Source organism: Talpa europaea (genome assembly GCF_964194135.1).
Source record: "Talpa europaea genome assembly, chromosome: 6".
Classification (NCBI taxonomy): Eukaryota; Metazoa; Chordata; class Mammalia; order Eulipotyphla; family Talpidae; genus Talpa; species Talpa europaea.
Window position 1 is genome coordinate 56,361,498 of NC_140072.1, and position 26,806 is coordinate 56,388,303.

General features: G+C 51.5%; 1 protein-coding gene across 14 annotated transcripts in view; it reads right to left on the reverse strand.

Annotated features, from left to right (window-relative positions):
• Positions 1-26,806, reverse strand: part of DYSF (dysferlin) — a gene marked incomplete at both ends in the record, with an annotated part of 204,204 nt that overhangs the window by 54,515 nt on the left and 122,883 nt on the right. For 8 of the 14 annotated variants that reach the window (XM_084235744.1, XM_084235742.1, XM_084235751.1 and 5 more), the window contains 8 exons: positions 8,393-8,469; positions 9,092-9,257; positions 10,311-10,472; positions 10,589-10,690; positions 18,967-18,996; positions 20,460-20,489; positions 21,479-21,619; positions 24,201-24,382. In XM_084235744.1, coding sequence (XP_084091870.1) covers positions 8,393-8,469; positions 9,092-9,257; positions 10,311-10,472; positions 10,589-10,690; positions 18,967-18,996; positions 20,460-20,489; positions 21,479-21,619; positions 24,201-24,382 — 890 coding nt within the window. Of the gene's footprint in view, positions 1-3,450; positions 3,514-8,392; positions 8,470-9,091; positions 9,258-10,310; positions 10,473-10,588; positions 10,691-18,966; positions 18,997-20,459; positions 20,490-21,478; positions 21,620-24,200; positions 24,383-26,806 lie in introns of all 14 variants that reach the window. The other 6 variants (XM_084235740.1, XM_084235749.1, XM_084235745.1 and 3 more) reach the window with 1 other exon arrangement.

A 26,806-nucleotide genomic window follows, 5' to 3' on the forward strand; every position in this document is an offset into this window, starting at 1 on the left:
GACTAGTAATCATATTTTAAATTTAGATTTAATCTCGTGTTATTACACATTTTGTATATAAAGCAGGACTATTAAAATGTTTATCTCATATAATTTCCAACTGGTGTAATTCAAATTCATAAAGAGCAACTGAACTATATTTAAGAAATATTAACTCTCATGACACAGACTGTTCAAGAGCACAGAAAATGAGAGTACACAACAAAAGAAAGTTTCATGAAATGTTTCATCAGATGCTAACAAAAGCAACCTAAAAGCCATACTAATTTTAAAAGATACAAAAATCCTTACATATGCAATAAAAAATCGAATTCAATAGTATATAGAAATTTCCCTATAAACTTCCTCTTAACCAGGATGAATAAACGCTACACATTCTCTCTGCCAAAAATGTGACCACCATCCAGGGTCGGCAGAAAGCCTGCAGCTAACTTGGTGACTCAGCTCTCAGCAGGTGCATTGTTGGGGGTTTTGGCTTTGCTTCTTGGCCACTTCAGTAGACAAAGCTAGGAAATCTACATACATATGTACGCATACCCAACACACACACACAAATCTGAGTGTGCACCAAGAACCATTTCTTTCTTACCTATCTACTCTCCATCTTATTTTTCTTTCTTTTTCCTTCCCACCATCCCTTGCATCCCTTTATCCCTTTCCCCTCCTTCTTAATCTCAGAGTCTGTGTTTGTTGATATCTACTGGCTTTTGAAAGTATTTTACATAATCAAATAGTCTTCTGTGTAAATCTCCCATTTGTTTTTATTCTTCTGACTTACTTTACTACATATAATTCTCTCAAACTCCCTCCATTTGATTGACAATGGCTGCATTTCATCCTTTCTTACGACCAAATAGTCATAGCTATCCCACATCTTCATGATTCAGTCATATGTTGATAGGCATATGGGTTGCATCCATGCCCTAGCTATCATAAATAATGCTGCTGTGAACACTGGGAAACATACAGGGTTTGTGTTGATGATTTCACAATCTGTAGATAGATGCCCAAGAGTGGGATTGCTGGCTTATACAGTATTCCCATTTTCCGTTTTTTAAGGTAAATCCAGATTGCCTCCATAATGGTTGCACCAGTTTACATTCTCACCAACAGCGAAACAGGGTTCCTCTTTCTCCATATCCTCTCCAGCCCTTGCTGTTGGAAGTCTTTTAAAATGTGCCATTCTCAAAGACATGATATAGTACCTCACTGTGGTTTTAACCCCAGCAAGTGAGTTGTATCTTTACCAAGTATCTTGCTTGTGCCAGTTATACTAAGATAGTGACTAAATAAATATTACAAAAATATATAAAATTTGAATTTAAAAAGAAGCAGCATTTTATCTATGAAAACAAATATAATCCTGTTGATTTTTTTGAACAGGAAAATTTAAAAAAGGTGACAGGGCTTGGGGGGGGATCTCAAACTTTAAAAGGACCCCACATTCAGATTTTGTTTTTGCAGGTATATTACAATCTCATCAAACTTTAATAAACCTAAAGGAAAAATCATTGATAACACATTTTGGATGTGGTTTATACCAGAAGAATGACATTATATTCAAATAGCAGACCCAACTCAAAGAAGTCTTACTCACATGATTAAGAAATGAAGAAACAAGGATGTGGTTAAAGATAAAATGTTTATGGTACATGTATATGACTGTTAGTAATGCACTGGATAAGAGGACTTCAATTGTTGTAAATTATAATGTTACGGCCAATTGACCCATTTGAATTTACCCCAGGAATACAGAAAAATTATAATTTAACAGGACAAAGAAAAACAAAATGATCATCTTGATAAATGCCAAATGGCACTGGATAAAATTAAACTTCCATAAATGAGTTTTCAAGCTATTAATAAACTAATAATAAAGAACACAACCTTGACAAAATCAAGACTGTCTGAGACTATCATCGTAATTAATAAAACATAGGAAGAGCATTCTCACTAGAATCAGTAACTAAATTATTTTGCTCACTATCATCTCGATTTATCAAATGTTATTTTGGAAAAAAGAATAAAGTGCTAACTATTAGAAAGAAAGTGACATTTATTACTGTTTGAAGAAAACAATCTTACCACCTGGAAAACCCAAAGAATCAATTAACAACTGTCAGAACTAATAAAGGGGCATAATAAAGAGTGTGTTTCAAAGTAAATGTACAACAGGAATATTTTCCTATATTCTAGCAATAACCAATTAGCAAAATCATAATAAGAAAAATACCCCAGTTGGATAACAACACAGGTGATAAATGCCAAGTAATATAAACTTAGAAAGGAATGGGCTAAAGCAAACCAAAATCACTTCTGCAATGGGCATAAAATAAGACAATTGTGGAAATTAAGAAATTAAATGTTCAATGATAGAGGAGTAGTTAAAATTTTATGGATGACCATATAATGCAATGACAAGCAGTCATATTTTTTAAAGAATTGAAAGCTGTGGAAAAACAATTGCAATACATTTTTTAGGCAAAAATATAGATTATAAAAAAGTACAATATGATTCCAATTTTGTAAAACCAAAAAAAAAAAATGTATGTACATGTGCATGAAAGATCTGAAGACGTAGGCATACCAAATCTCCAAGTCTCTGGGTTTATCTCCAGCTGGTAAGGGTATGGATGGTTTTAGCTTTCTGTCTTAAAATTTTTTGTGTTTTCAATATTTTCCACAATGGATAAATTAAAAAAAAAAACTAAAACTTTATATTACCTCCTCCTAGAAGACCATTAAGGCACCCAATGGAGCAATGCTTCCCCTTGACACATGAACACAATTTAACTTTTGGAGGGTCTTATCTCTTATGCCTCCCCACAGGACAGGGGTTTAGCAGAGAGCTTCATGAGTGCATGACAAAGGCCAGACACCAAAGTCAGCAGCTGGGAGGACCCACAACCCATAAAGAGAGTATTCAGGGAGTCAATCCAGGCAATCCAAAAAAAAAAAGGCAAAGAAAAAGTAGTCCCTATGGGGAACAGCAGACCCTCAGACTCTTCTGGGGACAGCCAGGGTTCCTCAGTCACACACATCCTTTGTACCTCTGGAAGGGGCAGAGAAAGCCAGCCTGCCACTGCCCACAGAGGCTTCTTGCGTCCCATGTCACAGCAGTCAGGATCTAATCTAGAGACTCCCCTGCTCCCAGTGGCCCATGCAACCCCAAACAAGCCCCAGTCCTCATGCAGGGTTAGGGCAAATCCAATTATGCAAGATCCACCAAGAGATAATTCAGCGGTATCTGTTCCAGGAATCTTCTCCATAGCTTTCTCCCCACCCTTCCATCACTGCACCAGCAGAGATTAGTAACTGTTTTCTGAGAAGCTCAGAAACACTTCCTTTTTCCCCCTCCCACTCCGCACTCTGTTCCTTTCCTAACTCCTTACCCCCACCCACAGCCCCCCAGGAAAATCAGGAGCCCACAAATAGGTAAATAATACATACATGAGGACTGGATGGAGAAGCTGCCATGTTAGTGGGGGCCGAGCCCAACAGACCATCTGCAAGCTACAAATTAAACAGGCTGGTTAGCAACAGGATCAGAGAAATCACTTCAAGGAAAACTGGACAGCTCCGAAGAAGCAGGGGTCTCCAACCAGGTATTCACTGCTCTCTCCCCATAGAGGCTGCAAAAGTTGTGGGAAGAACATATGCTTTGTATTTAAACAAGCCTCACTCCAAATCCCAGTCCCATGGTTTCACCAGCAGCGTGAACTCAGAGTTAGCATCTTCATCTGGAGAATGGCCAGAGGCTGCCTCACAGGGCAACATGAATGTGGCTGAGATGAAGGCCATGCACACCCAGCACGAGCCAGAAACATGGAAAGGACTCGCCACACCTGACTCACTGCCCACAACACCGCTGCCCCCGTGCCTCTCTCACATGCAATCCCTGCCTTTCAACCCTCCCCATCTCAGACGTACCGCAAGTTCCCCACCATCTCTGGTGGTTTCTCCTAACAGCTGAGCCACACCAACCCCCACTTGGGCATGGTTCCTGGGCTAGCACAGGTTACTCAGTCTTCTCTCCTCAAAGGTAAGAACCAGGAAATCACCTGGATGCCCCAAAGCCGTGTGTCAGAGGGCTTTGAAGAGTCTTACAGTCCAACATGCAGTACTTTCTGCGCCTGACCTCTGAGTCAGCATCTCCATCCGGAGAACAGACAAAGGCCACCTCATGGTGCAACCTGAATGTGGGTGAGATGAAGGCCCTGCACACCAATTCTGTGAACCCACACATTACAGGGTGAATCCCTGAGCTGCAGGGTCCAGGAAGGCCTTGGAGGTCAAGTTTAGAAGCTACTACAGCCTAGCAGGTAGACAAAGCCAGGAGTCTTGCTCTCAGCGGAGGGGCGAGCAGGGCACAGGTGTGGGGGAATGGAAGAGCACAGTCCACCTGAGAGTGAGCGGTTCAGGCAGGCAGGGGTCGGATGGGAAAGTGGGGGCAGGCAAGCGGAGATAAGACTGGAGAGTTAAGGAGACCAGAAGGACCCAAGCTTCAGAGTCAGACCTTCTCTTCCTTTGAGCCCTATAGCAGGGGACTCGGGGAGACCCCACAGGAGGTCCTCCTCCCTTGGCAGGAAGCTGTGGGAGACACACCCACCTGGGGGTCAGGAAGGACTCCGGGCAGCATGTGAGGATGAAACCCTCCTGGGACATCAGGGAAAGTTGGGCAATCACAGACCCATCCCTGCTCTGAGAAGGGGGCATAACCAAAGGGGCACTTAGCTTCCTGTAAACTAGCCGTCGGGGCTGTTCAGAACCAGAGGCATGGGCAGGAGGGTAGAACAGCCAATGGGCACTCAGCTCAGCCACTGAATGGTTCTGGGGCCGTGTGTTGGTGGGTGTGGTGACAACTGGAGGGGACCCGTGAACACCACGTGCAACCAACCCCCAGCTACCTGGAAACCGGCCCCACCAAGAGCAGCTCTGCTCTCCGCTCTCACCCAGAACTTCACAGAAGCCTTACTGTTATTTTTAATACAGTTTGTTTTTAGAAAGGTCAGGGGGAAACCATCAGTTCACAGAGCACAAGGGAGAAAAATAAAACTAAACATAGTGCTCCTAAGATCTGGCCCAGCTTCCAAAATTACATGTTCCCCTTCGGGATGCAGGTGTAATTTGCCGCTCCAGGTCTGGGAGCACGTTCCCACCTTCGTGGTGTCCGAAGACTATAACTGGAGCAGAGGGCTCAAAATTAGCCCGAGCCAGGGCCAGGAGCCCAGGGCAGCCACAGCCAGCCCAGCACCCACCCTACCCCATAGGCTTGGGAAGCAGATCTGCATTTCCTACAACCTACGTATGCTCCATAATCCCCATCCCCAACACACACACACAGACACAGACACACACAGGCCGCCAGTCCAAGAGCTGCTCCAAGGAAAGACAGAGAACGAACAGTGGAGTCAGCATACAAGAGCCTCTCTCATGCCAACCATCCTCACCACAGAAAAGAGCTTAAGAGGCCAAACAACCATCCATGGGAGATCCATACCCCCAGAGCCCAAAGGCTCAGTGGACAATCTGCCTTAGACAAACATCTGGATCATCTCTAGAACTGGTCACTCTTGTCAGAAACCAAAACATTTCGAGAAGCCTGAGAAACACTCTGCCTGAGACAGTCTGGTGTCCTGGACATCTGCACAGCATGAAGGGGCACTTCCTGAAGGTGACAGGCTCATCCCAGGAACCGAGCTGACAGGGTGAGAAGGTTGAGCAGCAGAGAGAAGGGGCATGAGGATCCCAGACAGAGGCCAGATGTGGCAAGAGCACACTTAAGCTGAGAAGGGGCCATGGTGGGCTCCACGCCAGGACACAGAGGTTCAGCAAATTGCCGCATCGCCAGAATGAAACAGGCCACCGAGAAGCAGGGGATGGATAAACGGGCCAGTGGCATCACATTCCCACAGACTTCTTGTCCCTGCAGTGCCGAGGCCCAGGCCCTCCATTCTCTCTTGCTGGGGAGAGCAGAGGGTCCCCACCAGAACAATATGGCAAATCATTTGCAAATGGAACCCACTGGCTCCTGGATCAGCCTCAGAATATTTAGTCCTCCCAAATACCAGGGGATGTGCCTGGACCAGCTAAATGGATCGATAAGTCTCAGAGGAAAAAAAAATACAGAACCCTCAGTCAGACTATGTCAGGTCCAGTCTCCCTGCTGATCTTGGGGCTCCTTGAGAATGGGCCATGTCTCCTCCATCAGAGAGGAAGCTGGATGAGGGCAGGGCCCAAGTGTCATTGCTCAGAGCAGGCTGCTTTCATTTCCTTCTTCTCCCTCCCCAGCCCTTCCTTTCCTCCCACTGGGGCACACCTCCAGGAGCCCAGATCCCCTCTCTCCACCTCGGCCTGGCCAGCAGCTCTAGCCAGAGTGGCAGTTTGCTCCTACTAAGAGCACAGACCCTGCTCTGGCTCAGACCCCAGGCCCAGTTCACTCATGTCAACTCTGGGAGGGTGTCCAGACTCGGCCTCCTCACCGTCTGCCTCTGGCTGTGCTTGTAGCCAGCAATACCCAAAATAGTCCCTTCCCAATCTGAGTCTTCAGACATTTTGAGGGCAGCACACAGAACGGAAATCCTGCTGGGCAAGCCCTGCACTTCCCTACAAGACTCAGACAGGCCCACTGAGGGGGCAGGAAACAGGAGCCAGGATCAGGCGCCTGCAGTTTGGGACTAATTATCTGCCTAACAGCTACAAACACTCCCCCAGGCCAGAAGGCACTAGCATCCTGTGTAGCTGAGTCCTGTGCAGGGTCATCTGAAAATTCCAGCTGGGCTTCCCCTAGCCAAGAGAAGCTCCTCCTCAGACCCATACAGAGTGGGCAGGTCATTCACCCATCACCTACCCACCCACCATTCACCCTTCACCATCCAGACAGACCTCATTGAAGGCCTCCTCTAAGCAGGCTCTGTCTTGGGCACTGAGGACACAAAAAGGAATGCACCCCAGACACTGCCCTGAGCTTTCTCTAGGAAAAAGCCCTCAGGGAAGATGCTGACATGTAGAGCCAGCAGATCTAAGGCAAGTGCAGTGACTGAGATATGGACAGGATTTGCAAGAGAAAGGGCTGAGCCGGGGCAGAATCCCAGAACAAGGAGACCATCCCTAAGCTGAGCCTTAAAGAATGAACTGGCCAGAGGCGTCCCCAGCAGACAGGATGGGCACAGCCAAGCAGAGCCATGGGGAAGGAGAGAAGGAGAGCTCAGAACTTCTGAGGACTGAGCATCAGTGAAATTCAAGAGCAAGACCCTTTGTCCCAGCAGCAGCGAGGGCTGCACACCAGACGGGTTCCCTTGGAAGTGGCAGAAAGATGAACAAGGTGAGAGGATGAGAAAGCAGCAGAAGCTGGCCCTAAATATCAGAGAACCCCTCTAAGCACATCTCCAGGGGCAGCTCTGAGGATCATGGGCCAATCCAGTACCCAGGTGTGTTCTCTTGTTCTCCAAATAATATTTGATTATGGTTTAAAGAAAACAAACTCTCCCAGAGCGCTACCCCTGCCCTGGGTGGATAGACAGACTGTGGGTCTGAGGACGCGAGTGCTGTCTCTGTCAGCTGGGAGGTTCTGCCTAGGGCAGCCCTGCAGTGCCGGAAGCCCCAGGGGTATAACGCATCGTGCAAAGCCCAGAGGAAGGTGAGGACCAGGAACAGACAGCAGTTCCGGGCGAGTGCTGCAGTTAGGCCATTCTCCATTTCCAGTGCTGGAAGGGTTGGGTCCTTAAAGTGCCCCCCTCAATAAGAGATGTGTGCTTTTTGGTCCTAGGTGGCTGAGCACACAGTAAAAGGATGCCTCTTGCTTGCCCCCAGGGTTAGCCCCTCTTTGCCCCTCTTTGCCCCCTCCCTTCCTTTTCCTGGAGGTGGAGGGCATGGATGGAGAAGCTATTGGCTAGGATGCACGTCCCCTCCTTTTAGCTGCACCCAAGGGGCCACCTAGCACAAGTCCATGCCTGAATCTACCCCCAAGAAAGGTCCTGAGTGGGCGATGGTGATGGAGGCTGAGAGCCCAGCGAGAGCCCAGTTACTCCCTACTGTATTTTCCTGCTCTCGCCTTTGCTCCCCGTCTGATAGCCCCGGTTATCTCTAAGAGAAAGCCCTCAGCATGGCTTTCAAGGTAGAGCGCCATTTTTCTCACATGCTTTGAGAAAAATAATTGGGTTTTGTCCAGAAAACCATATACCTTTTCCTCCACACACTTCCCCCACACTCCAAGCAAACTGAAAGCTCCCATCTGGGTCTCTCCACCTATACAACGTCCGGCCACCAGGATGCAGAAGGTGATGTCTCATAAAGGCCTTGTAATAAGGAAGGTAAGGGAGGATTGGGAAGAGGTGAGGAGGGGGGGAGGGGCAGAGCCAGTGTCTCCCCTGGGACCCAGCACCCATCCTACCTGGATGGGGATGAGGGGCTCTTTGTCGTCTATGTCAATGAGCACATCTTCCCCGGGACTGAGCAAGCTCACATCATCTGTAGGGAGAGCCAGATGTGCACAGGCCTAAGAAAGGGCTCCCCAAGGGTCTCCCCATCCTCAGCCTCAAGACTCAGCCAGGGAACTATGAGAGAAAAGCCCCTCGGAGTTGCCACACTTCTCAATCTGTGTCTTTCTCTGCCCTGCACCCAATTCTTCCCTCTCCCATCGCTTCCATTTTCCTTCAATTTCTCTCTTCCTCTCAATTTTCTCTCTTCCTCTCCTCACATCTCTCTTCTCCCTCCTCATCCCATTGAATCCCCACATCTTTCTCTCTTTCTCTCTCTCTCTCTCTCTCTCTCTCTCTCTCTCTCTCTCTCTCTCTCTCTCTCTCTCTTTCTCTCTCTCTCTCTTCCTCTCTCTCAACTCTTCCCCACCACCTCCCACTTCAGCCCTCACCTCTCAGCTCCCACAGGCATTAGCACCTGATCTCTGATGGCCAGCCCAGAGCCCAGTAAACTCTGAAGAAGGCAAGATTCCCACCCCTTTGGCCTAACTGAGCAGAAACCACTTCCCATCATGATGGTCCCAATGAGATGAGGGCTCCGGGACACATCTCAGTAAGGCCCACCTGCCCCAAGTCCCCTGCCCTCTCCCTCCCCATCAGCAGCACTCCCCTACCTGGGCCACCCTGTGGGGAAGGACTCTCCTCAGAGTAGGGGTCACATAGGAAGCTCTCCAGGCAGCGGATGGTGCACTGGCCCACCACAGGCTGGCGACCAAACTGGCGGTTGTCAATGACCTTGACCACGATGGGGGGACAGTAGAGATCCTCCCGGGGCAGCATCTGGATGGAGGGGGAGGGAAGCTCTGGGCCCCGGCCAGAAGCCATCCCTGGGAGTTCTCAGAGGAGGGAAGGCCTTCTGCACAGGGCAAGCCCAAAGAGCAGAGTGACTGTAAACCCCCACATGACCCCCAACCGTCATAAATTCAAAGTGGTGGTTGGCGAGCCCAGGAGCTGGCCAGGGCAGCAGAAGCCACACAGTTTTTCTGTCTGCCTCTTGAATGCTGTGTGCAGAGGCTGACTTTTTCCCCACAGCTTTACCTTCCAAATACATCCAACTCAGCCTGAAGTTAAAACAAGCCTACGTTCCCTGAACCCTGGCTAGCTGGGGAGGGGGAGAGGGGAGAAATTGGCCCAGGACTCAACATTTCTTGCAGACAGTCCCCCCCAAGTGGATACTCAAGAGTTGGCTTGCAGACCCAGATTCTTCTCCCCCCACCCCAAAAGCACTTTGAACACAACTTGAAATAATTTATATGCTCTCCTTCGGTGGCGGCTTTGGCTCAGCCAAGAGGAGGCTCCTGTTGACAGCCACTGGGCCTGGAATTTCTATAGCGCTTTCATCTTGCAAACCATTTTCCTTTCCTCAGACTTGCCTTACTACGGCCACTCGGCCGAGGGAGCCCAGGGAGCTTGGAAAGGGCTCAGGGGCTGAGTATCATGAGGGGGGTCCTTCTGTGGGAGCCAGGCTAGGGGAGGAATAGGTCAGAGAAGGTCTGGAGGAATCAGGAAGATTAGGGCCCTGGTCAGGCCCAGTGGGGAGCTCACAGGACTGAGAGCTGCCCTGACAGGGAACACAGCCTCAGGAGGGTCCTTGGGGCTTCTGAGGATTGGGATCTGGGTAGGAGGAAACAAGCTGTTCACAGGCCTCAACTCTTCCAGTGAGAAGAGTAGGAGCATTTCTGTTCTATTTTCCCAGAAGAGTGAGGTGGGAGAGAGGCCATGACCTAGAGGGAATCCAATGGGGAGTTGGAGCCAACCCCCACGCTGCTAGGGGCCGCAAGGAAATCCTAGCCACCAGGACTCCGCAAAGGGACAGAAAAGAGGTCAGCTCACCACTTCCATGAAGAGGGTGCATACATCAAAGTTGGGGTTCTTCCGGAGGTTCTTGATGACACAGGACTGCACCGTCTGGCCCCCACATTCAACAATAAGGCTGGGAGAGGAGACACTGGCCAGCTGGTAACTCTTCATGTTCCGCAGTCCCCATGCCAGGATCTGGGGACACAGGATGAGGGGAGCAGCTGGAAAGACTCTGCGCCAGGGGGAAGGTTGGGGCCAGGAAGGGGAAGAGCCGGGCTGCCCCCTGCACCCCGCTATGTGACTGGGCTCACCTCGATGGCAGTACGCTGGAGAACTGGCTTGATGTTCTGGGGAACCATGTAGATGTTGGCCTCTCTCTGGGGTGGTGGGTAGGGCAGGTCTGTGTCCTCTGACTACAGCAGGTGTCAGGTAGAATGAGACAAAGGTAGGAGGAAGATCAAGACAGAGACAAGAAAGGAGGACAGGCAGGTGGAAAGGACATGCATGAAAAGACACAAAGACAGAAAGGCAGACAGATGTGGGGAGGCAGAAAAGAGAGGGCAAGTCAGTGTTTGTCAGCACCATCTTCTCCAGGATCAAAATTCAAGTATCTGGGCTCAGGGTTCAGGTCACCCCATTTCAAGAGAACCCCAGGTCTTCCCTCTTCCTATAATGTAGACTCTGAGTCATCACTGAGCTGCTCAGGGTCTCTCCATCCCTGAAACATGCACTTGAGCACACACATGGGTATGCACTGCCCACCCCATCCTGGCTCATGCATTCCAGCCCCTCTCAGTCCCAGAGAGAACCACATAGCTCCCACTAGCCTGGTTCTCCTGGCTCAAACCCTCCAAGTTACCGTCCATACTGGTACTCTAGCTCCACCACCCACACACCTCCCACCCCCACCCTCATACCCCCTCCTTGCACGCCTATTCACCACAAGGACAGAACACCTCCACTGTGAACCAGAAAGAGTGTTCATGAATGGAGAAAGGAGATATCAATGCAAAGCAACCACTGGCAACAAAGGTACTGCTAGGGAGGCTCCTTCACCATTAAGACCAGAGATGAGAGTGGCACACAGCAACTCTGGTCCACTAAGGTTTGCCAAAAAGACATGGGCAAGAATCCCCAATGATCATAAAGAGCTGCAGCGGGAAGCAGCAGAACAATGAGAGCCAGAACTGCCGTGGGTCAGCCACCATTTCATGGTGGCTAGGAACACAGCCTCTGGCTCTCCCTCTTATTGAGTGAAGTAAGTTATTTCACCTCTCCACAGTCCTTTTTTTTTTCAACTTTCATCAAGTTTATTAAAAGTTACCAACCTGCCAAGGTCAGCGAGCTTGAAGAAGTTAATCCAACATATAGAAAAGTGCCTGGTTCACATAAACTCGCAATGCGACAACTAGCCCTCATTTCACCTTTGCCACAACTAAAGGAAAGATGTCCCTTTCTTAAGACTCTTTACTTCCATGTCAGAAAAATCATCATAGCTTACTAGTTGTTAGAACAAGACACTCTACTGCCACCTACTGGAAAATTGTTGTACTAGATACGGACATGGAAATTGCACCCCTTAGACAAGGTGCCCTTGCACAGTGCACAACCTTTGCGTCCACACACAGAGGTCCTGACACCAGGAAATGTTAACTGTAATGAAAAGAGCCGTGCTGGACACTTCGCAGAGTTTGCCTCATGTAATCTCATTAAATAAACAATGGGATCACTGCATTCATTCCTCAACGACTTGCTTTGGGTTCTTTCTCGAAGGCCGGTGCATCCATCTACAGAAGCTCTGACACACTGGGATCATCTGGAGTAAAGAAACACACCAGCTTCCTCGGTCTTCATGAATCACCTTGCAGCCAAATCCAGCTGTCACCCCTGCTCAATGACACGCTGAGGATGCAACGCCTCTCTGGCCTATAATGGTAAGCAGCTTGTTTCTAGAATCAGACAGACCTCTGTTCTAGCTCTAGCCCTGCCACTTTCTAAGTCTTTGAACTTGAACAAATGACTCAGCCTCTGTGACTGAGTATCTTTGTATGGAGATCGGGGCGAACCATGCCTATGGAGTTACTCTGAGAATTCAGTGAGATAACAAATGCAAGGTGTGTCTGGCATATAGGGTGCATAATAAACAGAAGTGTCTCTAATGATTACTCCATTGTTGTCAGCATGTGGCTTTTACTGCTTTTATTGTATTGGTCCCCCAAGGTAATCTGAGGGGAGTAGAAGCATCAGCTGCATCTCTCAGGACCGCACAGCTACCCTATCACCAGGGCACCAAGGGTGGGAATTCGTCATCTCTCCAGACTCACAATCCAGGAGCCATGATGGAGGAAGCACCTGCACTACTAGGCTGGCCATGAGACAGATGCCTCAGGAGAGGTGGTGTGCAGGGCAGCCCTGGGCACAAGTCCAGGGAGTGCCGTGTGCAGTACAGTCCACAAGACTGGAGCCGGGATGGAGACAGCCCTGCAGAGACACCAAGGCCACTGGCAGCAGCAGCTGTGCATCCGGGCTCCCTATCTAAGAGTATGGTTCAGCCTGAAGGCCCGTTGGTGACCTGCTGGAGATGGATCCAGCCCAGTGTGGACCCAGAGTCCAAATCCCAGGATGAAAAGGGGTACAAAGTGTTCAAGTCCCCAGAGGGGGGCAGAAAAACCAAGCTTTTTTCACATGGTTGCCACGTTCTCCTGAAATCACCCAAGAAAATTCACTACTCTATTTCCACTAGAACATTCTCCAAGCCCCAAACTCTGGGTAGCATCCCTTTGATTCCTTTTTATCCCTCATTTCAAAGTTCCATCTTTCTTTCCAGGCTCCCCTGAGCTCCGTGGTAATGACTTTCTCTCTATCTGCTGAGGACCAGGCTCCCCACTCTCAGGAACATGTTCAGTGAGGACAGGGAACAAGAACCTCCAGAAACTGAGGTTCCAGTACCGTTTTGATGAGGCCCTGGAGGAAGAAGGCAGGAGCACACAGCTGTGGAGCGCCAGGCCCAGCGGCAGAGCAGGGAGACAAGCAGAGAGAGTGGTTAAAGAGTCATCAGAGGGCAGCTTCCTGGGCACAAGGCCACCATGCTCATCCCAAGGCCACCACCATGTACCCTGCTGTCCCTGCAGTCCCAGAATATCCTGTTCCCTGCCATTTGTTGCCACTCCCCAGGACTACTGCTTCTGTGGGGCCCCACCCTGCCCAGAAAGCTAACCACAGTCTTCTGTTCCCTCCCCACTGTCCAGTGTACACACCACACTGCCTGTCACTACTGCCAGTTACCACAAGTTATCAACCTGCTGGTGATCACTGTGTCACCTCTGGCTCCCTGGCCTCTTCACGTCCAGTCCCCCCTGGTTTTCCATCTATCTGCTGGATCTTTTCCTTCCCCATTTAAAGACTCTCCGGCCCATCCACACCCTCCTTCTGTGTCATCTCCAGCAGCCTCGCTCCTCTCCAATCTCTTCCTGAAAAGGGCCACCCCTCCTTCACTTGCACCTAGCCCTCTGCCCAGCGCATTCTGCTTCTGTCCCCTGCACCCCCTCACTGGAAACTTCCTTCTCCAAAGTCAACAAGGACCTGCTTGTAGGTCAACCCAAAAGACACTCACGGGCTCTTATCTCTCACTCCCTCAGGAGCATCTGCCAGTTGACCTTGGCCTCCTTCCTAAAACTATCTCTCTGGTTCTGTACTGCTGGGCCCTCCCCACTGCCCACCTCTGTTTGCTTAGAGTTACTCACTCAGTAGCCTCCCCACTCCGCTCGGCCCTCTCCCAGCTTTCTGCTCCCAAACATCTTTCCTAAACCCTGGGCTCACCTTCTCAACCTCTTATTGCTCAGTTAATTCATGTGACCTACTGACCTCTCACACCACCCTGCGCCGTGTCCATCTGTCTTCTCTGAACTGGATTCTCAGGATTCTCTGTCTCCCCCCTCAAAACCTGCCATATTCAAATGTCATCTCACAAACCACCCCACCATCCACCCTGACAACCATGCCAAAAAGTCACATACCACCCTGCACTTTAACCCCCTTGTCGCCATGTCTGATAAATCACCACCCTTGCCAATTCTGTCCCAAATCTCTGCCCCATCCATCCACCTGTCTTCTGTTCTGGGTTCCAGCCCCCACCTTCCCTTGCCTGGGTCCACCAGCAGCCTCCTATGCGGTCTCCTTGCACAACCCCTCCCAACAACTGATGTGTGCTGTACTCTGCAGTCAGGGGAACTTTCTAGGAATGCCACTCTCTGCTCAGGATGAAGTCCAAACTCCGACATGACCTCCAAGATCTTTCACCTGACTCCTGCAGACTTTCTGGTCACACCTCTCACAGATACCTTTCCCCTCCAGGGTTTCAGGTAGGGATGAGCCCCTTGCCACACATCCTCCTCACTACCTGCTTTCTGGATACTAGGAGGCCGCAGGGGGCACCAAGCTCTGTTTACCTTAGAAGCTTGGACTCACTGGTTCTTCTGTCTAAAGCACTCTCCTGCCCATCTACTCAATCAGTCTCCTCCTACTTGGACTTCTGGTCTCCCTTGGAATCTCCCTGGTGCCTCGAGTCTACATCAAGCACCCCTGAGGCTCCCCTAGCAACTTGACTCACTCCCACCGAGAGACACACCACCCTGTGCCATCTCTGTGTGTGTCCATCTGTCTGTGGCCCTGGGTAAACCAGTAATTCTGCACACAGCACCCATTGCTGAATCCCCTGTGCAACAAAGTGTTATGAATGAAGTGAGGGAGGGAGGGAGGAGACATGGCAGAGGGAGGAACAGGGAGGAGCAGGTATATGAATAGGTGAAGAAGCAACTCCAACACATCCCCCCCTCGCTTTGCCAACAGCTATCTGCTCCAGCCAGATCCATGGGTCCTCACAAAGCTCTCCTCCCTAGGGGCTGCTTATGGCTCCCTGTTTGAATGGGCTTCCCTTACCATCTTCCTGAATCTCACACATCATTCAGGGCCTAGTTCAAGATCTCCACCCGCCAGAAAATCGCCCCAAGCACTCCAGAAACTTCTTCTAACCCTACCCTCTGACTTCTTTAGCTATAAGAGCCAAATCTGTGGCCCAGGTTTCAAAGTTCTTAACTGGTCTCCTACAGCTTACACGAGAATCCCGCAGCCCCAGCCAGAGGGTCAGTTTCTGTGTGTGAGTTTCTCAACTTCTTTCTGGTCCAGTTCCACCCAAGGATACAACACCCCCCTCCCCGCCCCCCGCCCTGACAGTGATCCTGAATGGAGTTGAGGACAGACTCTGAGGACCACAGTCATCAAGGGCAGCCATCTAATACAAGTCTAATTAGATGAAGCTACATTTAACCAGTCCCTTCCTTGCTCACCCTCCCAGCCACCCTGAATGCAGGGAAGACCTGGGGTTGCTATGTGATGGGGTTCTAAGGTGTGCAGGACTAACAAGGCTGGGCAGACCCAGAGTACAAGGACCCAAGTGAAGCTCTCTCTCCCGCTAGAGCAGAGTCTACCCAGATGTTCCTGCTTTCTCTCCTGCTGGGCAGCTCAGTACAGGGAGTCAAGGCTCTGAGCCACAGGGGGACTTTATCCCCCATCCTAGGGCCACTACCCTCAATAGGTGTTCATCCCCAGGGTGGGGCAGGGGTGTACTGGCAAGCCCCTCCAGCTGCCTGGGTCAGTCCTGTCACCAGCAGTTCACAGACCCTCACCTTGCCCAGCAGGGTTCAATCAGGGGACCCTCTGGACATTCAGATCCTGGCTCCTCTGGGAGCTCCAGGCAGGGGCAGCCAGGCGGGCTGGGAGGGCTCCATTGTCTGCCTGCCCCACCCAGCTCGTTAGGAACAACATGTTGCTCTAATTACACTTCCCAGGAAAAACAGTGTTTTAAATTAAGGCCTTGGGGGAGGGAGAGGGGGATGGGGACCACTGGGTTTATTTTCCTGATTGCAAAACACCAAAATTTTTCTTCTAGTGAATCTGGGGTGCAGGAGAGTACCTCGTGTACATGTCAGACTAAAAGTCATACCCTTTGGCCTAAATTTGGTGGGGCAGGTGGAATGACATCTGATTTGGCCCTGTGAAAATGGCTATGGAGCATGCAACCCCTGCCACCAAGGCATCGCCTGCCTGGCAGCAGGGAGAAGGCACAGAACCAAGGTAACATTCCAAATCACCGCCCCTTAAATGGTCAGGACCCCTAAGCCCCTGCTCGTGCCTACGGGGTCGCCATGTGGGGTCTTCCTCTGCACAAACTCCACATCCGAGGGGCCCTGGTGATTAAGGAATTGCGCTCACCTCTCCTGCTGTGTGCGTGCATGTGCATGTGTGTGTGTGTGTTCTCACAAGTGTACACACTCACACACACTCACACGTGCATGTGCACACTCTCCAGTTCTCAGGAAATCTAAAATTGCCGTTTCTTTGAACTCATTCCCCTTGGCAACAGGGACCGCCTTTGTTCTCCAGACAAAAAGGAAAAGAAACGAGACAGAGGGCTCAGAAGAGGCGGGGAGAAGGAGGGAGAGAGGGAGCCAGGGCCAAGGAGCAAACAGAGGAAGAGGGAAGCACGAAGGGAGAGCTGGGAGAGGGGAAGGCCAGCAAGCCTGGAGAAGAGGGGGACACAGCATAGGACACAGACAGAAAGACAGACTAGAGAGCGGGAGGGAAGCCCTCCTCCACCCACACCCTCTGTCCATCTCCCCGATGGACCAAACCTCAAAAGACACAATTCAACTGTTCCCTCATCCCCACCAAGAGCCCCCAGAGTGGGGCTCTCTGGATAGCTATCAAGCCTGAGGGTAGGGGACCTTGTTGCCACAAAATTGGCCCTCGGCAGTGATGTGCCCCCAGCCAACACACTACCTCCTGGGCCCCTGTCCCCTACCCCTTCTGCCAATCCCTGCTTCAGAAGCCAGCTCCGGGTCACCTCTTCCAGGAAGCTCTCCCCACTGGCCTCCATCTGCTCTGGGAGCCTCGGCTATCCTTAAACCATCCCTTAGAGTCACCCAAGCTTCCCAGATGACCCCTCACTCCCAAGCCCACAACCCCCTGCAGCCAGACAGCTTCCTGACATACTCATGTGCCCTCTGCTCCCACAGTCTCAAGGGCCCTCATGTGGCTTTTCATGGCCCTCCAGGAAGGCTGAAGTATCCTTCACAGGGATTAGAGTGGGAACCTGGAGGGGCTGAATGAGGGACACAAGGCAGCAAATAAGACAGAAAAATGCTGCCAAGGCCAGAGGTTCCCTTCAGGACCAGAGCAGTAGCTGGGCTAAGCTGCCTCCATTCCCTAGGAATTCTTAAAAGCAAATAACACCCCGGTTCTTGACATGAGGCTTAGCCCTCAGGTGCAGAGGAATGGTTGACCTGTGGACCCCAGGGCAGGGGAGGGTGTTTCTAGGGCCAGGGGAATCTCGAGATCAGCTTCTAGCATTGCTCCCTAGGCCAGCTGGTACTCCCCTGCCTCAAACCTTTTAAACCTATTGGTCCAGCCCAGCCCTGTGCCCAGCAGACCCTCAGGACCTGCTGACCTGTACCCCACCTCAGTCTGCGGCCTGGCCGACCCCGCAGAAGGACACTTGGCCCTCTTCAGGGTTTGGCCCAAAATCTACAGATTTTGATTTGCTTCCTGACAAGACCACAGCCAGATCCCTGCTCTCGGAATCTGAGCCTTCACTGTTCTATATTGCAAATCCAGTTACTAAGGATTTTAACTTTTTTTAATAACTCATCCCTGGGCTGGGTCTTCTTCAGAGCCGGCTGTGGGTTTTGGCCACAGAGTGCTCTCAATCAAGACAGAGGGCTCCGTGCTGCTTCCCTGGACAGCACTCTGCTCCCCTTTCCAAATCGGCAGTCTTTCGCAACTGCAGCCAGAAGCAGGAGGCTGCCTGTCAGGCGCAATTACAGCCAGCTCGCTTGGCGGACCCCACCTCGGTCTGGGAGTGAAAGGAAGTGAGGTAAGGGGCGCCAGGCCTGTGAATCCCACATCCTGACCCTGCACTCAAGTCCAAATTACACTGAAAATGTCAAATGGTGTCCACTCCCAGCCTGGGGATTCCCTGATGGCCGGAAGTGGCTGCCTGTTCCCAGCCCCCATCCACCAGGGCTTGCCTTCCTGTCTGTCCACCCAAGCCTCTGCCCCTGCTACCCTGCTCACACATGAGGATCTGCTCACGGATGCACAGGAGGCCAATGAGAATGTGCTGCTCATGCCACCCAGCAAAAGGATAGAGACTTGCTTCCTTGGAATACAAACCCAAAACTTCTCCCAGAACCTAGCAATCCCCAACCTATCCCATCCCCTGAATCAGCCAGGCCCTAACTGAACTTGGCCCCTTGGGTCACCTTTCTGCAACAATGTCTACGTGATGTCACTTCCATCAGACAGGCTTCCTTGACTATACTGGCCCCTTACAAATATTTTATTCCTTAAAACATGCTACCTGGTAATCAGCCAGATGAGACTCTGTATCGCTGCCCATGAGATCTGGGAGAATCTGGCCTCCAACAGGGTAGCAAGATTTCTGAGGCCAGAATCATACCAGGACACACCCCAGGAAGTCCTGGCTTCAAGCAGAGTGTGAGGAATGAAATCCAGACAAGACTCTGTGTGACAGATGCCCATTAGGAGCACCAGAAACCCAGAAGTCTGGCTTTTACCCTCCCTCTACTCACCTACCCCAGCCACAAGCCACTCCCACGAGGGCCCGGCTCACCTCTTCCAGGATCCCTGATGTATCCTGCACCTGGCCCACACCACGGGATGTTCCGCGTCCAGGAGGTGATGGAGGGAGGAGAGAGGAAAGGGTAAAAGTTCACAGTGAGTGATAGGGAGGACTGGGCTGGGGTAGAGATCAGTGCACCAGACATCACCCTGAGAGGGGCTGACAAAACTGCCTCCCATGGAGGTGAGATCACCTCAGCAAGGTCATCCATGCAGTCCCTGGGATTCTATGGATGATGACACAGAGGACTGCTGGGAGAGGTCAAGGCATATACCTAGAGCCCAGACATCTCTGGAAGTGGCAGAGAAAGGAAAATGAGAGGCAGGTGGCCAGGAGTGTCTGGACCCCATGCAACTGCCCCAGGAAGCAGACAGACCTGAGGCTGTTCATGCTGGAGCATGAGAACTTGGGGAACCAAGAAGAAACAACCTAAGAGCAAAGGCTTAGACTAGACAGGAGAGAGAAGAGGAGAGGATCTAGGGGCCCAGGGAACAGGAGACAGGGTACAGAGGGTGGGGTGGGGGCAGCAGGGCAAAGGAGGCCCTGCCTGGTAAGAACTGGCCCTCCCGGGGGGAGGCATCTGGAGCCCTCTGACTGTGTCTCAAAGCTGCAGCTGAGTGTGGCAGAGAATAGCATATCCTGAAACAAATGAGGCTGGGCACAAGGAAAAGGTCGACATTTTCTACCATGATCCCTGAGGAGAAGGAACGAGAGCAAGGAGAAGGCCACGAAGCCCACATCAGTGGTAAGGGAAAGAAACAATGAGGTGGGGAGTCCAGTCTCAATCAGAGCTTCCAAAACCCCAGCCTGTGTCAGATCCCTTGCAGGGCTTGCCAGCTCACTCACTGGTTGCTGCGCTGCCCCTCAGGGGTCAACCTCAGTCGGTTTGAAGTGGAACCCAAGAGTCAGCATGTCTAACAACACCCCAGATGAGGCTGATGCTACCGCTCAGGTTGATACTTTGAGAAGCACTGGGCCTAATCACTAGGTCTTAGCCTTGGCTGCACGTTAAAATCCCACGGGCAGCTTCGAACAGCACCAGTGCCTGGACCAGAGACTTCTGCTCCTGGGGGCTGGGGCCTGAGCACTGGTCATTTTTAACATCACCCACGGGATTCTAATATGCAGGCTGCTGAGCACCACTGGGCTGGAGGACCACGAGGTCTCTTGAATCTGAGCGTCTACGATTCTCAGATTTCTCAGGGCAGAAAAGCAGGAAAAGCCCAAGCTGGGCAGGGACCCAGTCCCACCCACCCTGCCCCACGGGCCCACCGTGCCCTCCCAGACTTGGGCCAGTTCTTACCAGGCAGGGCCTCCTTTGCCCTGCTGCCCCCACCCCACCCTCTGTACCCTGTCCCCTGGGCCCCTAGATCCTCTCCCCTTCTCTCTCCTGTCTAGTCTAAGCCTTTGCTCTTAGGTTGTTTTTATAAACACAGGGAGGCTGACAATGAGTTTGGAGGAGAAAAGGTAAGAGCGAGACTTACCTCAAATCCAGGAATATGGTGGATGGCCGGCTAGAGTAAAGAAAAAGAGAACTTCACAAAGCGGGAAGGGGGTCCAGTGGCCTATGGTGAAGGACTGTGGGTGTTTTGGGGCTGGGTGTGTTGTGGTGACATACATCTGAGGAGGTATGGACATATTCCCCTATATCACAGTGTTGAAACCAGACACCTCAATAAATATAAATAAATTTTTAAATGTTTTTTAAATTAATTGATTGGGGAAAAAAGAGTTTTTCTTGTCTCAAGGCCCCATCACCCCCTCTTTGCCCTGGCCAGACACATCTACAACCACAAAACAACACTCATGGAATGTGGCCGTGGGCACAGTCCAGGGTTTTCAGACTCTGTTCTTTGGAGGCCAAGAGACTCCTTGGAGCGCCTGAGAGTGATGTGCAGGGGGAAGCCAGATGGGCATCTGTGCCAAAACACTTCACCCAAAAGAGCACTCTTCCAACCAGTTTACATATGGGGTGCATGTCACACTAAGAGTAAGTTTGAATATAGGGCTTTAACCCTAGATTATAGGAGAGGAGTAGTTGACCCAGAGTCATGAGGCAAGGCCAGGGCAAAGCCCTAGAATGGAGGTTCTGCCCTTACCTGGAGGCCCCCCAACACAATAAGGCTCCCTACCCCAGATCACAGAGATCCTCCTCTCAGAAACCACTTCAGGATATGACCCAGGGAAAAATACACCCCAAGGCCAGACGATTCAGACATGCTGGTGCAGTTCAGACTCCAACTTTCTACCCAGTGTTAGATCATATCCTGATTTGGGGTTCAAAAAACCAGGGCAAACCCATGGTAGGAGGTCTGATTTCCAGAGGTGACCCTTCAGTGTTTCCCACTGAATCAGGCCCCTGGCAGAGAAGAAGGATGTACTGACAGCCCCTCCATCCATAGGGGCCTCCCCTGTCTGTGTCTCCCCGCCGCCTACCTCTTGTCCTCCCCCACTATTTACTCTCTGCCCAGGTCTCCCAGATCTGGATGTGGACTAGTCTCACCTTCTTTCTCTGGATGAGCTCAAAAGAGGCCAGCAGCTCGCCTGCCGGCTGACTGCCCCTACTCAATGGAAACCAGGCCAGCCGGGGCATCCGTTCCAGACTCGGCTGACAGATGCAGCGTCCCAGAAACTCATCTGCACCCTAGAGCAGGAATGGAGAAAGAAGAGTAGAGTCCCCCAATCCAGGGCCCTAAGTGGGTCTGAGCAATCATCAGGCCTATATCCTGCCACCTGAAAGGGCCTCAGGAGTCAGGGCACCCCCTGGTGCAGGTGGTGGACAGGTTCCCTTAGAAGGATTCAAGGACAGGCTGCTGAGAGTGCCCCCCAGCCATGGTTGCTAAGCTTGAATTCCCACCTTGGTGGGAATGCTCCTCTGTGTGTCCAACAAGCAGTGGCCTTGCTTGAACGTAATCAAACTCTGAGCCCATTAGAGGGAAGAGCGGCAGCCTCCCAGCATTTCTGTGATGCCCCGCGCATCAGAGAAATGGTGTTTCACGATCCAAGGACTTAGGTATCTCCTGCTCATTTCACCTTTAAATCCTCCCCACTTTCCAGATTGATCATGCTCTTTCAGTTACATGAGTCTTGTCAGATGATGTTTTCATGTTACTATTCTGTTGCTCAGGCACTATCCATGGCTCCCGGTTGCCTGGACGATAAAGTCCAAACTCTCCCCTGGCCACAGAAGGTCCGCCCTATACATCCTCTACTCCTCCGCTGGCTCTCACTCCCTGGCCTTTGCAAATGCCATTTCCCCCAGTCCTACTACTCTCTGCACTTCTCAGTCATCACTCATAGCCCTGTCCAAACTCGGCCCTTCTTTCTTGCCAAGCTGTGCTTCTGGCCTTGTGGCTAGCTTCCCGAGGGCAGGGGCAGCAGGCAGAAGCAGGTCTCAGCCAAATGGTGCGGCCATCCTCACCAGATCCAGAGCAGGACCGGGAAGCAACGCTGCCTACAGTCACCTCACTGATAGGGACATTGCCCGAGAACCTTTCTGGAATGGCCACCAACTCATACATGAATGCCATATCGGCAGGTGACATCAGCACCAACAACTCATAGACACCAGCCACAGCACTAGGATCCTGGAAGCTCCTGTGAGCTGGGTGTTGTCCCTTCAGCTGCTGGGTCGTGGAGAGGTTTGGAGCGGGGGGATCCCTGAAGAACCCAGGCAGCCAGGCTCAGGGCAGAGAGGGGTATGTGATCACAGCCTCTGCTCAACCCCTTGACCCTGGAGCCCACCTACTCAGATGAGACCACGGCTGTCTCCTCTTGGGAAGCTGCCACCCAGGCATTGGCCCTCAAAAGACAGACAGGGTGAAAGGAGGTGGGATGCCACAGGAAGAGACATGGTCCTGTCGGCCTTCATCACCACTTTCACCAACTTCTGCTCAGCCCCATGGCCTAGCCCCCTCCTAGTTTTCCTGCCTCAAAGGTACCAGGCCATAAGCTCATCCCCAGAGACAGCCTCCAGTTGCTTATTCCCCCCATGAAGTCAGCTTTTCCTTCTGAGGGAAGCCCAGGCCTGCATTTCCCACTGCCAGCTAATTCACACTACCTGGTGGGGTGTCCTAAAAAGTATCACCTTACCCCACCTCCTGGTCACCACACCCTCTAAAGCCCCTAACACTCAGTATGACCATTTTTTTCTAGAAACTTCTTCCCAATCTTGCCCCTCCCCTTTCATAACGTTGCTGCTCCCAACCCAGGCCAGGCCTCTTTGCCACATGTTCCATTAGCTGACACAATCTCTCTCTCCCAACAGCATCCCACCTCCTCATTCTCAAAGCTTGTTCTGTGCCCATCACCCCCCGGCACCCTGGCCTCACACTCCTTTCTCCTCCTCCTCATCCTGCCCACCCTCTCCTCTTTCTCTCGCTTGTCCCCATGCTATATGGAATGTCCCAGTTTGGGTGGTTGCATCTCCCAACACCTAATCCCACATTTCCTTCAGGGCCTGGGTCTTCCCCACAGTCTGCCCTCACATTTCAGATCACAGCTTTCTCTCCCTCCTAGGAAACTTCTAGAGCTGTGCTGTCAAAGACTATAGCTACTAGCCACCTATGGCCATTTGAATTTAAAGTTTAATTAAACCTAAATAAAGTTTAAAGCCAGCTTGTGCTAGCCACATTTTGGCTATCGATGGCCTCGGGCCGCAGGTGTTTCCACCTCGGACAGCACAACTATGGAGCATATCCATCAGAGCAGGACATTCTTTTGGACAGCTCTGGTAGAAGGACCCTCCCTGGTCATGGCTCTACTGCCATCAAGCCACGAGGCACTCAGGGACAAGCATCTCAGGAGAGGGTTCTCTGCTCTGTCTCACTAGAGGGTTCCCATCTCAACTGGGAACCCTAAGCAAAGGGGCCAGTAAACAAGCATTTGATAAATGTTTGTGGAGCCAATCCAGCTCTCTGATGGGGAGAAGGGGCTGGCCTGGGAGCCTCTAAGCAAGTCAGAGACAGAGAAAACCCCAGCTTCTGACCCACAGCCAAGTGCCCTCTCCAGGTCTGCCCTCTCTCTGCCGCGGGCACTGCACATGTGCTAGCAATCCGTTTTTAATTATTCTAAAGTATTATTAACCACTCCATAGCCTGTGGGGTCAGGGGCAAGGCCATCAGGCCCAGTCTCTGGAAGCCCCCATCTGGTGGGGGACCTAGCACTCACAGCAGCTTCTACCAGTGGACTCTGGGAGAGGGTGGCATTGAGGTGGGCAGACTCACATAGGTGTCGTGGTCATACAGCTCCACCACGATGCAGGGCGGCTGCTCGGCAACGCTGGCTGGCTCACCGAAGATCTCGATCTCATAGAAGATGAGGGTCTGGTCCCAGGTAGGGTTCAAGGTGTTCTTCACCACCACTGTCTTCTGGCTCTGGTGCAGGAAGGAGACGATCGCATAGGGATCTGTGTGGGTCAGGTGCCAGGAAGGGAGACAGGACACGCAGAGCCATGAGAAGTTGCCGGCTAGGCGCCACATGACCACAAGAGTGGAGGCTGCTACTCTGGAACAACCATGGTCAGGCTGGAACCCATTTCCCCAGGGGGCTCTGTCCACCCTCTAGCAGACCAGTCGGTGGGCCACCAGGGGGAAATGGAGCTGGAGTGCAGGCAAGTGGGCAAGGAGATCCAGAGAACGCCCCCTTCTGGGCTCCTTTCTTGGGCTGGCTGCTGGGGAAAGGTCCAGCAGATGGAAGGAGTGCATGGATGATTCATTCATTCAGTCACTCACTCATCCAACAAGCATTTATTGAGGGCCTTCTGCATGCCAGAAGGTACAAGGTGGTGAGAATAATGGAACAAACAAGAATCCATACAAGCAAATGTAAAAATTTTAATTTTAATCAATGCTTTGAAAATAGCTATAATGTGCACTAAAGCTTATGAGGGAAGGAAAGTAGAGCAGACACCTTAGAGCCATCCGACTGGCGTGCCTAGCGAGCACTGCTCGGCTACCACATGGAGAATGCACAGAAGGGGCAGAAGTGGGCACAGGAAGACTGATTATGAGGCTACTGCAACTACTCTACTGGCAGTGGCGGTGGCTTAGACAGGCACAGGGTACTGAAGAGAAGCACATGGACTCAAGAGCTGTCTAGCACTGACTGGTGTCAGAGGAACCATAAAACCCCCACACTTCTACTGCCCCAAACTCCTTCCCAGCCTGCCAGCTTTGGTCACACTGGCCTGAAACCCACCTAATTGTCATTCCCTCTGCTTAGACCCACAGGGAAGTTGGAGTCACTAAAGAAGATTCTAGGGCAGTGATTCTCAAATGTGAGCATTAACAGTATCACCTGGAAGGCTTACTCAGACTGAAACTCTGATTCATCAGGTCTGGGATGGGGCCTGAGAACTTGCATGCCTAAAGTGTACATTGCTGATGCACCTTTCAGGCCAACCTTTGGAAACTCATACAGGAGAAAGTCCTATAAGACTGAATGCATATAATTTGGGAGAGACACAGAGGGCCTAGAGGGAGGGACTCCTCCAAGAGCTCCCATTAGGACTTCGACCTAGGGATAGAGTCCAATTTGCCACCATTTTGTAAGCTTCAAGGTGTCAGATGCTGAGGGCACACGGACAGGAGAGTCTGGGGATGCAGGAAGCTGGCAGCTGGGTACTGGAGGTCTGGGAAGGCTGAGCCCAAATGACCTGACATATGCCCTAGACCCTTGACCCCTGCTCCATCCTGCAGCACCTTGCATCCTCTGAGCCTTGCAGTATAGACCTAGTGCCCCCTCTAGTCCCCATGTGACCTCCAGAGGGCCCCAATCCTGAGATGCCCAACTGCCATCCTGGGGCTAGGATGGGGAGACAGAACTTCCCCACAAAAGGAGGGAGTAGGTCAGGCTCCTTGGCCATAAGAAAGCCAAGTGGCACACATGGCCACTGTGCAGGAGGTGGCAGAATGAGCACAGATGAGATGGGAGGGCTGGGGTGGGCAATGAGGGTAGAAGGGTTCAAAATTGTGGCTGTCACCCAAGGGGCTAGTTTTAAGGATGAGGGGATCTAAGTTAGAAGGCAGACACTATTAGCATTTGCTGGCAAAATAATGCTGGGTTTGGCTAACAAGAGGCAGCCACTAGCTCATCAGCCTTCAGGCATAAATGGAGTCAATCCTGGAGGGCTTCCTGCAGGAAACTGGTTTTGAACCTGATTCTGGGAGTAGACGAGAGCAGTGAGAGGCCGTTGGCAGGGGAAGGGCAGAGGAGACATGTCCATCATACCTCAACACCCCCACCTGGTGACAGCTTCCCTGGCATGGGGCTCCCTCTTCCATGCACCAGCCCTGGCAGGGCTGGCCCCAAGCCCTTCCCCTCCTGGCCCTGGCAGGGCCCAGCGGCGTCTGTGCGTTTAATGAAACCGTCTGGCTGTGATACCATCAGCTCCAAACTCGGCAGAGAACCTCTCCCTGGTTCCAGTAAGGGAAAGAGGGCGCGTTCCGATAAATAAAACCATATTAGAGAGCCCGCAAAAAAGCCCCTTTTGTTCCCGCCCCCCGTGCTTCCCCAAGCTTTATTTTTATAAGCGCACGGGCCCCAGACCGACCGCGTTTACACAAAGATCACAATTGCACATTGTAGCGGCTGTGCACGCTGTATTGGTGTTGGCAGCACCCCCCACGCTGGCCCCCGAGCAGGCCGACTCCTTCCAGCAGCCCCATCAGCTCAGGCAATGAGCTCAGCGCTGGGGGAGATGGGGAGGGGGTGGCTTTCAAACAAAAATCACCCAGACCCACACACACACCCCGCCTGCCCATGGGAGGAAAAAACACACAACAAAGGCATTGTAAAGAGCAGGTCTGGAGGCCTGGGGCCTCAGACACTG